We start from the raw sequence: 15669 nt of genomic DNA on the forward strand, positions 1-15669 counted from the left end.
TCATTTTAATACCCAAAAACCACACTAACTTATACAGCGAAAGAACAAATGTATAAGTTTCCAGCATGTAAACAAAAGGCGATATTACTGGATTATTGTGCAATATTCAAAACCTTGGAAATACTTGGCAATATTTCTATTAGGGATTCTACTGGTACCATATACTGCTATAGAAAGGCCTGAGACCTCTTGTCTTAACACAAAGACTACCTTGGAGCTCCCTAGAAAAGAATGATGTCCTTTTTTTATTTATTTCGTTAAAGTTACCCAAGCATTTTAGAGACAATCTCTTTACAAACAATATTGAATGTTCTTATAAACCAATACATTAGTGTGTGATTGCATCTTATTGTTATATCTCTCACTACCACAAACACATACAATTATTGCTATAGCTCCTTTAGTGGCATAATGTGGGAGTTGCGAGTCTAGATTGGGATAGGTATCACAACAGGGGGCCGCAATTAACTATGATGTCTTCAACGCCTGCAAAACCAACACAAAACCTTTCTATTGCTCTCATCTCAGCTTTACTCTCTTGTGTAGTCAAATTCACCTTAAAAATAGCCATAAGTCCTATAACAGACGATTCTCACAATAGTGGTGACTCAATATTTATTGCTATTGTCGTGTAACACACTTTAGCTGAGCATTATTTAGAAAAATGCACTCAATAGTCAAGATGATTGATGGTAGGGCCCTGGGAGGGGGGATCTGGAGTAAGTGGCGAGAGTCAAGGATTTTGAAAGGCCCTCTCTAATTCTGTCAGGTTCCCTTCTGGGGATTCTGTTTGAGTATGACTATTGTCCAAATCAAGGCTGAGTTCAAGGCCATCGCCATGGGCTTGACCTTGTCTGGTAGTCGGCCATAGTCAAGCACTGGGGACAGCGATAGAGCTGCAGTTGACATTTGTACAGGACAGAATTCTATATAGTTGATTAATGACAGCCATGTAGGGCTGCAGAGATATTAGATCAATTTACAAGCGCGCCAAGCCCAAAACTGTAGAATCAATCCATTGAGCGTATAACACTCTTGAATATGTAACACAATTACAGGCTACTGACTTAATAGTCAGTTTGTTGTAACATGTGAAATGCCCATGTCAGAGGGCATGTAGAGAGAAAGGGACAAGTAAGTAGAGTGTGGAGACTAACCTGAGATGCTGGTAGATATGCTAAAGAGAACAGTGTAGAGGTGGAGAGTAAGAGTGACTAGCTCCGATATGTGGAGTGTCCTCTCTTGTGCATCATCTGTGGGACACTGTCATTTATTTATCTGCAATTACTAAATATGTGCTGCAGATGGATCAATTGAGAGATGGTCTGGTACCATTATTAAACGACTGTGATGTGAACTGTATCATCCATAAACCTGCATGTGCAAGGCCCCCTTCTCATCCTTTCCACCCACAGAGCCTGGGGAACGTAGAGGCTGAGCAAGCTGGAGGTACCCATAGAAAGAGGTAGGCGCAAGGGTAAGATACTCCTACATCACACATATTAGTGAGAAAGAGAAAACATAAGGCCTAGAAATACACCATTATCCTCACTACAAGCCCTTACCCTGAAACACGGCAGAACAGATACTTCGGTTAGTTCCAAATATCAGCCACTGGCTAGCTGTCTTTGCTGGTGGCTGCTGCAAGCCAGTGGCATTGGAGGTCCGTGGCAGCAATGAAGCTGTGAGCTGCTCCAGCAAGGATTCACATCGACGGATAAAGTAAAAGTTTTCATCACATTGGTAGGTGGAGATAGCGGTGGATGTGCTGTTGGTAGCGGATGGGACCAACAGGCATCGGAGAGTGCCCAGGTTGAAGAGCCGCCGTCGCGAGACCCAAAGCCATTGCTGTGCAGACGAATTAGTGTTACATTGATGGTTTAAGCGAACCACAGAATCCTGAGCCTCCAAGCAGCTTTCATCGTCAGGACTGTACACCAAAAATGAGGCTGGGTCTAGGAAAGATTAAAAAAAGAAAACATAATTATGTAAGAATTTATTAAGGCCACAAGTGTTTAAGTTATACCTTTTCAAAAGAAGTACATAAATACAGGGGTACATAAAATAAGTAGGTACAGAAAGCACATAAATACTATACATACACATTTATATAAGTGTAAAGAACGTAGAAAAATGCAACACAGAGCTTGCACATTTGACCATTAATCTTAATATTGCACATTATTCAATTATTCATTTACAGTTTTACAGTTGCAAAACGTTTCCCATTGCGAAAAATATAGGTGCAAACATATTGGGCCTCAGTTAGAGTTAAGGGAAAAGGCATCAATTTTGTACCATGGCAAAACCATTCATGATGGGTCAATTTAAAATGTGCCGACATACTTAGAGTTGGAAGGGAAGAATTACCTACATCAACTCTATATCGCAATGTTAACATAAAGCCGCCCAATATTTGTGTGCTACATGCAAAAAGCCGGCAGTGCTTTCCTGATTGCTGCATTGCACCCCTTGTATCACAATATTGTTTACCCAGGAACAGATTTATACCCTGAGTATTAGAAAAAAGTAGAAGAGAAAAACCTATGGCATTTAGGGAATGCAAAAAAAAAAAAAAAAAAAAAGGATCATTTTATTCCATATATGGTAGCGACGTTTCAAGACTTCTATGGTCTCTTTTTTAAAGCCACCATAAAGCGCACCAAGAGCACCTTAAATAGCCAAAATGCTACAAAAAGCAGTGAACACATCCAGAAACAAACACTGGTAATGATAAGAAAACATATGAAAAACAACTTGCACAGTATATATATATTGCTGCATATTCATCCAGTCTTATTTTTGCCCCCTGCCCTACATGTCTAGGCTATGGGCTCCTGCCCCTGCTGGCCAACCCTAGTTATACCTCTGTATTGTACATAGAGAAATCATGTAATCAAAAATTATAGTATAAACCAGCACTCCTATAACTGTAATGCATAGGAATCAGCTTTAATCAATCAACTAATTAAGGGTCCTCCATATATATATATATATATATATATATATATATATATATATATATATATATATATACATACACACACACAAATATATATCAGTCTTCCAGTTTACAAATATTCATAAAAAGGAAAAAGAGAACACATCTGGCATAATACCTTCTTAAAATCAAGCCTTATTTATTAAACACACACTTACAATCCATTGTAGATAATTCACTTAAAAATAATCTGATGCTGATAATTAATTTATGTAGTAACTCCTACCAGAGGGCACAGGAAAGTCAGCTAAACAGTTTGTAGGAAGATAATACCGGGCGATTCTTTCAAACACTTCGCTCCTGCTGATCGAAAACCTCCCCTTTAGTGTTTACGTTATCCCCAATCCACCAACGCATTTCGACATGTTCGTCTTTAACAAGGTGAATTCCCATGTATTGCTGGTGTAAGTGCATTTCATATAGGGGATTTTCTTAGGGAGTGGCATCTGACTACTTGTGATAAAGGGGTGGAGACTTGAAGACCAAGCCACTATTTCTGCATTGATTTTAGTTTTATAATCACTTTTTACGCCTGAGTAATAACGAACAGAAAAGACAAAGGAAGAGATACTTATGTTACGTATGTTTTTATTTCTGGAATTAGTTTTTTGGGATTATTGGGACACAAAACTTCATTTTTTTGGTTGCTTTAGAAATCATGCTTTATGGCAGTTATCACGGAAAGAACCAATAAAGTACTAGAGTGCTAATTTTACTGTGCTACAGAAGCAATGGCAACAAAATACATATCAATCAAAAATTGTATTTTCAATCATTAAAACATTTGTTAAACACATGCAAGACTAACATTACTTTTATGTTTCAATATATAAATCCTATACATAATAAAAAGATAGAAAAAGATATGGATTCCCAGGCGCAAAATAGAAAACAAATTTAAAATTGGTTGGTTGTATAAATTTATAAATGTAGACACAGGCAATAAGTATAAGCATAGACAAATGGTATGGATCACTCAAAAATTAAAAACAAAGCAAAAAAACAACATAAAATTAAAATATACAGAGTAATTGGTTCACATCATAATTATTTTGTCCAGTGGGAGATACTACAGGCAGGTTCGCGGGACAGCCATGGGCGCGAAGTTCGCACCCAGTTACGCAAACCTGTTTGTAGCCCACTGGGAACAGCTGAACATCTGGAACAACAACCCCTTCTCCACTCACATCCTTAAGTGGTGTCATTATATAGACAACATTTTTTGTATTTGGATGGGAGACCGTGCAACACTCGACCAGTTCATTACGCACATTAACAACAATAATCTTAACATTGTGTTCACCAGTAGCATTAGCAACATCAGTGTTGAATTCCTTGACCTTGAAATCTTCATTATGGGCAGCCAACTTGCAACAAAAAACTTTTTTAAGCAGGTTGACTGCAACTCCTTTATTCCTACCTCAAGCAGTCATCACGCTAATTAGCTCAATCACATCCCCAAAGGGCAATACACTAGGCTGAGGCGTAATTGCTCGCATCTGTCCCACTATGATGAACAGGCTATCATCCTCAAAAATAGGTTTCTTGATAAGAACTACGACAATGCTACTGTAGAAAAGGCCTATTTGAAGTTGAGGGAAATTGAGAGAGATGAACTCGTTGGAAAGAAGAATGATCAGGATGAGGACCATAAGGTAGGAAAGGCACCAGTTCTTCCCTTCATCACTACATATAACAGAGACTTCAGAAAGGTAGAATCCATCATTAAAAATCATTGGAGTATACTATTAGGGGATAGTGAGCTTAAGGAAATTCTTCCTTCAAGACCAAAGTTTGTGTACAAGAAATCTGGGGATCTTAAATCCAGATTAGTTAAAAGTATCATCCCCCCTGAAAAAGCACATAAGGCGAGTACAAGGCTCAATGACAGAACAGCAGTTTACTATTACTGCAATAGGTGTTCAGCTTGCAAGACCAGTAAGGTTAAATTTACAAAGCAGTGACATCCATCACCTCATCTGCTACTGGGGAGAATTTTGAGATCAAAGAGAGATTGACTTGTGACACAGTGGGCATTACATACTTGTGGAATGCCCATGTGGAAAAGAATATGTGGGGAGGACTGTTAGAAAACTATCATTTAGGATTGCGGAGCATCAAAGGAATATCAGAATCCAGTTTAAATCACACATTGTCCAAGAACATGTTTCAAGGTACCATAATCACGATCCTTATCTGCTTAAATTCATTGGTATACACAAGATGATCACAACATGGCGAGGGGGGGGGACTATGTGAGACTTATTTCACAAGAAGAGGCTAGGTTCATTTACACCCTTAAAACCCTTCCACCTGGGGGTCTCAATATAGATTTTGATCTAAATACCTTTTTATGATACCTTCATCAATCAGTTCAGTTATTTCGTAGAGATGGTCACTGACCCCCGTGTTTTGGTTTTGGATTCGGTTTTGGATCTGGATTACCGTCGTGTTTTGGTTTTGGTTTTGCAAAACCGCCATTGCGTGTTTTGGTTTGGTTTTGTTTTGCTATTTTTTTGGAAAATCCATGTTTTTGGGCCTAAATTAACCCAATTTAGTGCTCCAACTGTTTTAGAGACAAGTAATCTAATTGTTGAGGTAATAAATCATCCAAAAAAACAGTTTAATTCTTCGTTGGTAGGCCTATTCTACACACAAAACAGATTGTCTTCCTCTCCATCTATGCATATTGGCAATGCAGCCATCGTCTTTGAATGTATATTACACCCTACACTTATAGTTAAATATGTAAAGAAATGGAAAAAGCCAGTTTGGTTTCTGTCTCTCAAGGCCCCCCTCCACTTGTATAAAATACCAAAAAATTCAGCCATTATAGACTGTACAATATTAATTGACATGGAGAAAGACAGTTTGGTTTCTGTCTCTCTAGGCCCCCCTCCACTTGTATAAAATACCCAAAAATTCAGCCATTATAGACTGTACAATATTATGAAAAATGGACAAAGCCAGTTTAGGGTCACTCTGTCTATGACACCCTACCCTTAAGGATAAATTGCCCTAACAGCAGCCTTTCAAGATGGTATGTGATATGGAAATGCCACAAGTCGCTTTCCTCTTTGGGGGTAGATTGCACCCTACACTTACATAGAAAGTTTTAAAAAGATGTTATCGGCATCATCTTCAGCTTAATCCTCACCCTCATCAGTGTGTACGTCATCATCACAGACTATCAATTCATCGCCGCTTGAATCCGCCATTAGAGAACAGTCAGTGCTTGGATGTCTTGGATGGTGAAGGCCTTCCTCGTGGAAGATGTAGTTCATTTTTATAAACATCATTTTCTCCACATTTTTGGGAAGTAACCTTCTACGGCGATCACTGACTAAGTTCCCTGCTGTGCTGAACACTCGTTCAGAGTACACACTGGAGGGTGGGCAGCTTAGGTATTGCAAAGCAAGTTTGTACATGGGTTTCCAAATGGCCTGCTTTTCTTCCCAGTAAGGAAAGGGACTGTCTGACATTTCCATATCAACTACCTCTTGAAAGTAATCCTCCACCATCCTTTGCATGTTTATACTCATATTGGATGGAGTTATGGGCAAAGTGACACATTTTTTTGAAAAATCCTTCAAACCAGCCCAGATGTTAAATTGTTCTCGTCTGCCCCCTGTGTCTTCCCTGCTTCTTTTTTGGAAATTTAATTTTTTACGAGCAACAGCTTGAGAAAGTGAAGGAGGACACGTCGTCAAGCCGAGGCCCAGTTCAGCGGCCAACTTGCTGAGCAATAGCTCCTTGCAAAAGTTCACATCTCGCTCATTTACAAGTAAAGACTCAATGTAGGTTTTAAACCTTGGATCAAGCACAGTGGCCAAAACGTACTGATCCGAGTTCAAGATCTTAATAACTCGAGGATCATTGTGAAGCGAATTAAGTACTTGATCGACAAGGCCAACATACTTTGCTGAATTGCTTGCTTTCAGCTCCTCCTTCATTTTCTCAAGCTGCTTTTCCAATAGTCTAATTAAAGGAATGACTTGGCTCAAACTAGCAGAGTCTGCACTGACCTCACATGTCACAACTTCAAATGGTTTCAGCACCTTGCACAGCACTGAAAGGATTCCCCACTGTGCAAGAGTGAAATACATCCCCCCTCCTTTCCCAATGTCATGACTTGTGCAATATGCTTGGATGGCTTTGCGCTGTTCCTCCATCCTCTGAAGCATGTACAGGGTGGAATTCCACCGAGTTACCACCTCTTGCTTAAGTTGGTGGCAGGGCAAGTTAAACTGCTCTTGGAGCTGCTGTAATCTCCTACATGCTGTGGCTGAATGCCTGAAATGGCCTGAAATTTTACGGGCCACCGAAAGCATCTCCTGCACCTCACGGTTATTTCGTAGGAAGCTCTGCACCACCAAGTTGATGGTGTGAGCAAAACAGGGAATATGTTGGAAATCACCCAGCTGTAATGCTCGCACTATATTGTTGGCGTTATCTGAAATGACATACCCTGGGGAGAGTCCGAGTGGTATAAGCCATGCATCAATCACATCTCTCAGTTTGCGTAACAAATTGTCAGCCGTATGCCTGTTAGTGAAGCCGGTGATACAAAGAGTGGCCTGCCTGTGACAAATGTTACGTAGTGGTGTACATGCTGCTGCTGTTCCTGCCGGTGAAGGTGAATGACCAACCCAGTGGGCTGTCACAGTCATATAGTCTTTGGTTTGGCCACTTCCACTTGTCCACATATCTGTGGTTAAGTGAACAGTGGGCAGAATGGCATTTTTCAGCGCAATCTCTACATTTTTACACACTTTTTGGTATAGTTGTGGAATAGCTTTACGGGAGAAATAGTGTCGCGATGGAATTCTGTAACGCGGACACAAAACCTCAATTAACTGTGAAAAACCAGCTGCGTTTATTGTGGAGATTGGACGCAGATCTAACACTAACATTGCAGCCATGGCGTCTGTGATTCGCTTGGCGACTGCTGTCATATTTGCTTCCCCTCGCAAATGATTGTTTCAGTTAATTGCTGAAATGTAGGACTGCTCATTTTATTAACCTGCCTCTGGGATGACGATTCACCCCTAGCAGCAGCAACAGCAGCAGCAGGACTAACGCTTTCTTCAGAGGAATCAATAATAGTGCCGGAGTCATCCAGCCTTAAGTGGGATGCCGGGCTAACTCCGAGCGCTACTGAGGATATTGATGAGGATGGTGTGGTGGGTGTATTTTGTAGCCGTCGGTATGTCGGTGAGCGGAGGGTCTTAGCTGATGAGGGAGTGCTTGTATTCTTTTGGGAAGAACTTTCAGCTTTTCCCAACACTTTGCCAAGAACTCTCGTTAAATGGCGTAACATAGACGAGGTTCCAAGATGGTTAAGGTCCCTCCCTCGACTGACTGTGGCTTGACATACACTACAAATGGCTATACAATTGTTGTCTGGATTTGGGTAGAAATAATTCCACACATAAGAAGTGGATTTTTTTGTTTTATGCCCAGGCATGACAATGGCCTTTTTCTTGTCACGTGCCAGAACTGCTGCCACTGGTGCAGGACTTACACAAACAACCTCATCCTCATCAACATCCTCATTAGCGCCCTCGTCGCCTACACAAATCTCCCCCTCATCCTCTTCTAATTCCAAAGTGGCATCCTCAATTTGGGTATCACCGGCTACACTCGGGCTATTAAGGCACACATCAGCAGAATGCTCACGATTAGACATCCCACTGTTGGATGGACTCTCCACAGGGATTGTTGTCATTTGTGAATCAGAGCAAATATTCTCCTGTAATGCCTCACTGTTATCTTGCAGCTCGGCTTTGACGCGTAACAGTAGTTGTGCACCAATTGTAGGCTGGCTAACTTTTTGGGATCTGCCACTAATAGCCAAAGGTGAAGGCCTCATTCTCTCTTTGCCACTGCGTGTGTAGAATGGCATGCTTGCAATTTTTTTTTTATCGTCACTTAACTTTTGCTCAGTTACACTTCTTTTTCGCTTCAATACAGTAAAAATTTTTTGGGTTTTTGTTTTTTGCACTAATTTGAAAACACTCTGTTGTTTGACATCGCCTTGGCCAGATGACGTACTGGGAACACCAACATCAGGACTGGTGACAGAACCTGGTTGCTCCTTCAGATCATATGTGGACTGCTTTGAATCCATTCTGAGCGCAAACCACTGAGGAGTGCTAAAAATTATTTAGTAGATACTGCTGACAGATATGACTTTTGACAGCCAGAAATATTAATGCACAATTAGGGAGGACACCCCAAAAGCACTGAGGAGTGCCAAATATGAAGAAAAAATAATAAACCTCTATCCTCCTCTCTGCACTAGCGATTTTGGTTAGAGCAATTGCAAGAACAATATTGTATTCTCTGTCCCTGCTCTAATTAGCCTATGACTACACCCTGCTCTCTCCCTCTATCAAATGGCGATGGATTGCTGTGGAGGCGTGTATTTATAAAGTTGAAGTATCGCGAGAACCGAGCCCCGAGATCCGACGACGTCACAATGACGTTCGGCCTCGATTTGGATTCGGAACGGGCGGGAGAGTACCGAGCTGCTCAGCTCGGTACTCGGATACCCAAAGTTCGGGTGGGTTCGGTTCTCGGAGAACCGGACCCGCCCATCTCTAGTTATTTGTCTATTTAGCTTATACCACTATGCACACAACCTTACTTTATTGGTTAACAATAACCAGGTTTGTCTGGATGTTATTGCTTTTTCTGTATACCCGATATGTAGCAAAATACCCCTCTTTCAACCTTTCTTCTTTCAATTTAAGAATTGATTTAGTGGAAGCTTGCTTAATTTTATTTACATAGAATCATCGTAGCAATATGGACATTCAAATTTATTTAGTTGAAGACTTTGTGGGCTGCACTGTTTACCCAACTCTGCCTAATGCGGAACTAGGAGGTGGCTCTCCTTCCTGTCACTCATGGAGAGTGCACCAACCACACAGGAGATAAGTTAATCGGATACTATTGGGCAGCACTGTGGCTAAGTGGTAGCACTTCTGCCTCACAGCACTGGGGTCATGAGTTCAATTCCCGACCATGGCCTTATCTGTGAGAAGTTTGTATGTTCTCCCCGTGTTTGCGTGGGTTTCCTCCGGGTGCTCCGGTTTCCTCCCACACTCCAAAATGATACTGGTAGGTTAATTGGCTGCCAACAAAATTGACCCTAGTCTGTGTGTGTGTTAGGGAATTTAGACTGTAAGCTCCAATGGGGCAGGGACTGATGTGAAAGAGTTCTCTGTACAGCGCTGCGGAATCAGTGGCGCTATATAAATAAATGGTGATGAAGATGATATATAGAGACTAATTAGGTGTTTTAATTGCTGTTATTTATCCCCGAGGAAGCCCATTTAGGGCGAAACACGTTGGTATCATCTTTACTTTCAATTTATAAACTGTTACGTTTACTATCAGTGCGGACTTTCACTTAGCTGACCGGCGTTAGTGAGTACGGTGGATTTCCGCCACACGCATGCACATACATCACCCACCCAGCCGGAAACTTCAACCGACACTTAGAAGGGAAAGACGGCACTGCAAGTCTTTAACAGAGGAAGCGTCTGAGGACCGGAGTATTCAGAAAGGTGCCTTGCTAAAGATTGATTGGCCCCTACTAATTGGTAAACTGCACAATGTTCATAGTCTGGCTAAAACATTATCTTTTTTTAATGGTGTTGCGCTGCAGGCAGATCATTTGGCCCAAAAGCTGAACAACAGTTTCAGGGAACAAGGTAGCCACACCTGTACAGATCCAAAGAGAACTGATTTGTTTGTCCGGCGATTGGGAAAAGCAAACTTTTGAAATAATGAGAACACTACCTGTATCCTGGTGGACTAGTTAGTGATTTGAAGCACATGCCTATGGGGATCCTCTGTCATCCAGATTGTCCTTGCTGATCAATCAAATCAGATTCAATTTATAAATAAATTAATTTGGAAAGCCATAGAAAATACAATGTCAGGTAATTTGGATGAAAACAACCAAGCTGGTTGCACATATGCACATTTGTGTGACCAGCTATAGAATAATGAAGAGCTGGGTTTGAGGCATGGCATAAAGGGCATTTGCCCTGGGTCCACAAATCTACCATTCCTCTAGCACCCACCAACTTTGCAGAGCAGGATTTGCTTTATTTCCAGTATAAACGTAACAGACATTTAATAATTGGGTGCATTATAATTTCTTAGGGAGTCTGGTGTCTGGAAGTCTGGGTCTGCTCTGTGTCAAACATTGACTTTGGACTCTCTGCAGCAGAAAAGCTAAAGTGACTGTATACAGAAGCAGTGGATTAACAAACATCGAGCTGGAGTTACTCTAATGCAGGAACAAAGTGGTTTATGCTGCTGATTTCAATAGCTTAAAAACTAACTCTAATAATCTTCTAGGGCAAACTCATGAAGCTGCAGTCATGGCTCAGGAACCAACTTGCCACGTTTAATCTTGCTTTACTAGCTGAAGGCAGTATAGAAACGAAGGACCTAGGTTTCGTGAGTACTTGGTATTCTGGAGCCTGGAGAGGATGAGTGTTTCATGTTTCCAATGCACAGTTTTTGCAGAATTCACAAGCTGTTAAATACGTCATCTCTGGTAACATTTCCCATGATTTTATGACTATGGCAAAATTCATGTTTTATTTGTATGTAACCTGTTGATACTATACTACCTGTTCTAGTGTGTTACTTTAAGGTGTTTTCCACCTTCAGATGACTTTAATGTAATGACCTCCTGCATTGATTTTTTCCCAATTTCATTCAAGCAGGCACAGTTGTTTATTTTACTATCTGGATACAACTGAAACCAATGTAGAGCGCACATCTTAGGACAATGAAAAGAATCCGTGAATCAAAAGCCCTAGAAAAAAAATGTTACAATGTATTTAGAACATAGTTGCATACTACAAAATTAGGATTCACTAAACGCTCAGTAAAGCTATCAATTGTAATTTAGTGTAAATTTAGGCATACTAATGAGAATTAACATATGCAATTTATCTGCTGTAGTAAAATTAAAAGTCATCCACAACACAACACAATTCCCACTTGAAGTTTGTCATTTCACACAACCTAGTCTCATGTACAGACTGACTATGAAATTATTTACATCCCTCTTCTAACCGTTCTTCCTGTTCATATAAACTGTTGAGAGGTAACAGGACAAAGTGTATCATCATCATCATTTATTTATATAGCGCCACTAATTCCGCAGCGCTGTACAGAGAACTCACTCACATCAGTCCCTGCCCCATTGGAGCTTACAGTCTAATCCATGTTTGTTTTCTTATTCTGCACATGTACAAGTTCATTAGGGTTATTGTGATTTAATTTAAGGCACAACGGGAAACCAAAACCAGAAGCGACTTACCGCAGCAGAGAGGAAAGCACACACACACACAGGAAATACCATTCAATCTTACTCCTATATGGCATGCAGGAGTACTGAACTCAATTACATTATATGGTAATTTAGAATAGAAGCAGTCATTCTGTGGGCTGAATGCAATATTGGTGAGAAGGCAATCTACCAATTCACTACTGAGGCATGAGGCACTAAGGGGTATATTTACTTGAAAAAGTGGAGATGTTGCCTATAGCAACCAATCAGATTCTAGTTATCATTTATTTAGTACATTCTACAAAAGAACAGCTAGAATCTGATTGGTTGCTATAGGCAACATCTCCACTTTTTCCAACCCGCAGTTTAGTAAATATATCCCCTAAGTGTTGTCATTAGCTCTTTTATGAAAATTGATTCAGCCCATAAAAAAGTTGTTTCCATAATGTGCAAGTGACAGCTCCACTAAATTTATTTGCAGCATGCCACTAGGAATCCAGGTAACAGGTGATCTTCAGCACCTGTTTCTATGCATTTTGTTGATGCACATCTTCAATCATTTATATAGATTATATGGCTAGGGATCTCGGGTCTGATTCATTAAGGATCTTAAATGAAGAGGTATCTTATTTCAGTCTCCTGGACAAAACCATGTTACAATGCAAGGAGTGCAAAGTAGTTTTCTATTTTGCACATAGGTTAAATACTGACTGTTTTTTCATGTAGCACACAAATATCAACTTTAAATTTCAGTGTACAAATAAGCTATCAAGTATTTGTTTGCTACATGAAAAATCAGTCAGTATTTAACTTATGTACAAAAGAAGAAACTAGTTTGCACCCCTTGCATTGTAACATGGTTTTGACCAGGAGACTGAAATAAGATACCTCTTCATTTCAGATCCTTAATGAATCAGGCCCCTCATTCCTAAAGTTTTCTGATACTCCCATTGTGTACTTTCTTTCACATTGCAAGGTGCTGTGACCATCATATGGTGTTATAAGAAACAAAACCTACACATACATAATCAGCAGTGAATACAGATACAGGATCTTTTATTTGGAATGCTTGGGGCATCACCATTATCAGCTATTTATATAGCGCCAATAATTCCGCAGCACTGTACAGAGAGCTCACTCACATCAGTACCTGCCCCATTGGAGCTTACAGTCTAAATTCTCTATCATACACGAACAGACCAAGAGAGACTAAAGCTGGGTACACACTACAGAATTTTCCACCAACTTTTTATGCCAATCGATTTTACATGCGACCGATGGTCCGATCGCTCGGTCCATGGACTGCATACACACTAGCCTTGTTTAGGACGATAAAGGGAAGAGCGGACGTCCCTTTAGCCACTTTTTACAGCCATGTTGTCGTGAGCAATGACTGTAATTTCGTACTTACAGTTGTGGATCGGTCGGAAGTTTATACACACTACTCAACGGAAACGAGATTGGAACGAAAATATTAAACAGTACGACCAATCAAATGAGGCGACAATCGTCCATTTGGTCAGACTTTTGACCATTGTGTCACTGTACACACTCACCCGACTTTTGAACGAGCGGTCGTATGTCGGCTGATTGAGCCGATTATTGAACGAAAACCGTGTAGTGTGTACCCAGCTTGAGTCAATTTAATTGTGGCCAATTAACCTACCAGTATGGTTTTGGAGTGTGGGGGGGAACTGGAGTATTCAAAGAAAACCCACACAAACACGAGGAGAACATACAAACTCATGACCCCAGTACTGTGATGCAGAAGTGCTAACCACTAAGCTACATGCAACCATGCTGCATGGGATTTTCACATAAGGGGCTTTTCTATTATGTGAAGCCCTATGCCTAAGATATTTTATAAAACATGTAAAAACATCCTCTTATCTTTCCCACACTGCCCTGACATTCCATGCTATATTTCTCCAGTTCCTCATAAGAACTAGAGAGAAACACTTGGTGGTCATATGTGTGTGTGTATTACAGAAATCACCAAATAATAGCGACATTTTTCAATTCTGTTTTTCACAACTTCCTGTATTTCTGAATAATACATCCCTTACACACATGTTGTGCAACACAAATTGATATAAAAGAACCTAGGCCATAGGTTCCCAAACTGTGCGCCACGGCTCCCAGGGGTGCCGCGGAGCTGTCACAGGGGTGCCGTGGACAGGAAGAGGGGGAAAAAAAAAAACGTACCAATCCGGCTTCTAACTGGACGTCATCACGTCCGACATTCAGTGACAAGCGGCAGGAGAGATGCTGGGTCCCGGGTGCCGTCGGATTGGTAAGTGGGTTTTTTTTCGCCATGGCGGGATGCAGAGGGGGCAGAGCGAGGGGGAAGAGAGGGCAGAGCGAGGATGTAGAGGGGGCAGAGCGAAGATGCAGAGGGGGTAGAGTGAGTGGATGCAGAGGGGGCAGAGTGAGTGGATGCAGGGTGCAGAGTGTGTGTGGATGATGATGCAGGGGCACAGAGTGTGTGGATGATGATGCAGGGGCACAGAGTGTGTGGATGATGATGCAGGGGCACAGAGTGTGTGGATGATGATGCAGGGGCACAGAGTGAGTTAGCTGTAAATTATTCTTTGACAGAAATATAATAGAAAAAAATATATAAAAATATTATTTTCCCTTGGATTTATGTGTATTTTTGCATACAAATAAATAAGTATTTCTGTCCTGACCTAAATACTTATTACGTTTTTTGACCCAGCTACTTCTAAAACAGGACTGCTCTAATTATTTTGGAGGGGTGCCTTGAAAAAATTATGCAGACTCTAAGGGTGCCTTGAACTGCAAAAGTTTGGGAACCACTGACCTAGGCAATTGTTTTGGACCAAAAAAGTTTGAACCTCAGTCATTAAAGATAGCAAAGAATAAGATAGGAGTAACTTTGCACCTTGGCAAAACCATGTTACATTGGAGGGGGAGGTAAATTTAAAATGTAGGGACAGATTTGTAGTTGGTGTAGGGCATGTCTTAGATCAACTTTAAATTTCAGTCTAAAAATAAAGCTATTAAGTATTTGTGTTCTACATGAAAAATCAGCCAGTATGTTCCATACATGCAAATAATAAACTAATTTGCACCTCTTGCATGGTTTGTTCAGGATCAAATTTAAATCATACTTGCCAACTCTCCCGGAATGCCCGGGAGACTCCCGAAATCAGGGTCTGTCTCCCAGACTCCCGGGAGAGCAGGTAAATCACCCGATTCCTAGCCGGCTATACAAATTAAATGGAGGGGGTGGGGCTTAGTGGTGTGTACGTGTCATTGTCTCCCCACCCCCTATTTTATTGTCCAAAAAGTTATGCTGGCTTTGGGGGCGTGGCTAAAATGC

General features: G+C 40.9%; 1 protein-coding gene across 1 annotated transcript in view; it reads right to left on the minus strand.

Annotated features, from left to right (window-relative positions):
- Window positions 1-15669, minus strand: part of MRC2 (mannose receptor C-type 2) — a 90726-nt gene that overhangs the window by 55171 nt on the left and 19886 nt on the right. Inside the window, exon 2 of the mRNA XM_075177376.1 lies at window positions 1566-1955. Within this exon, the coding sequence (XP_075033477.1) occupies window positions 1566-1955 (390 nt within the window). The remainder of the gene's footprint in view (window positions 1-1565; window positions 1956-15669) is intronic.

The sequence above is a fragment of the Mixophyes fleayi genome, chromosome 6 (assembly GCF_038048845.1).
Source record: "Mixophyes fleayi isolate aMixFle1 chromosome 6, aMixFle1.hap1, whole genome shotgun sequence".
In the NCBI taxonomy this organism is placed as follows: domain Eukaryota; kingdom Metazoa; phylum Chordata; class Amphibia; order Anura; family Limnodynastidae; genus Mixophyes; species Mixophyes fleayi.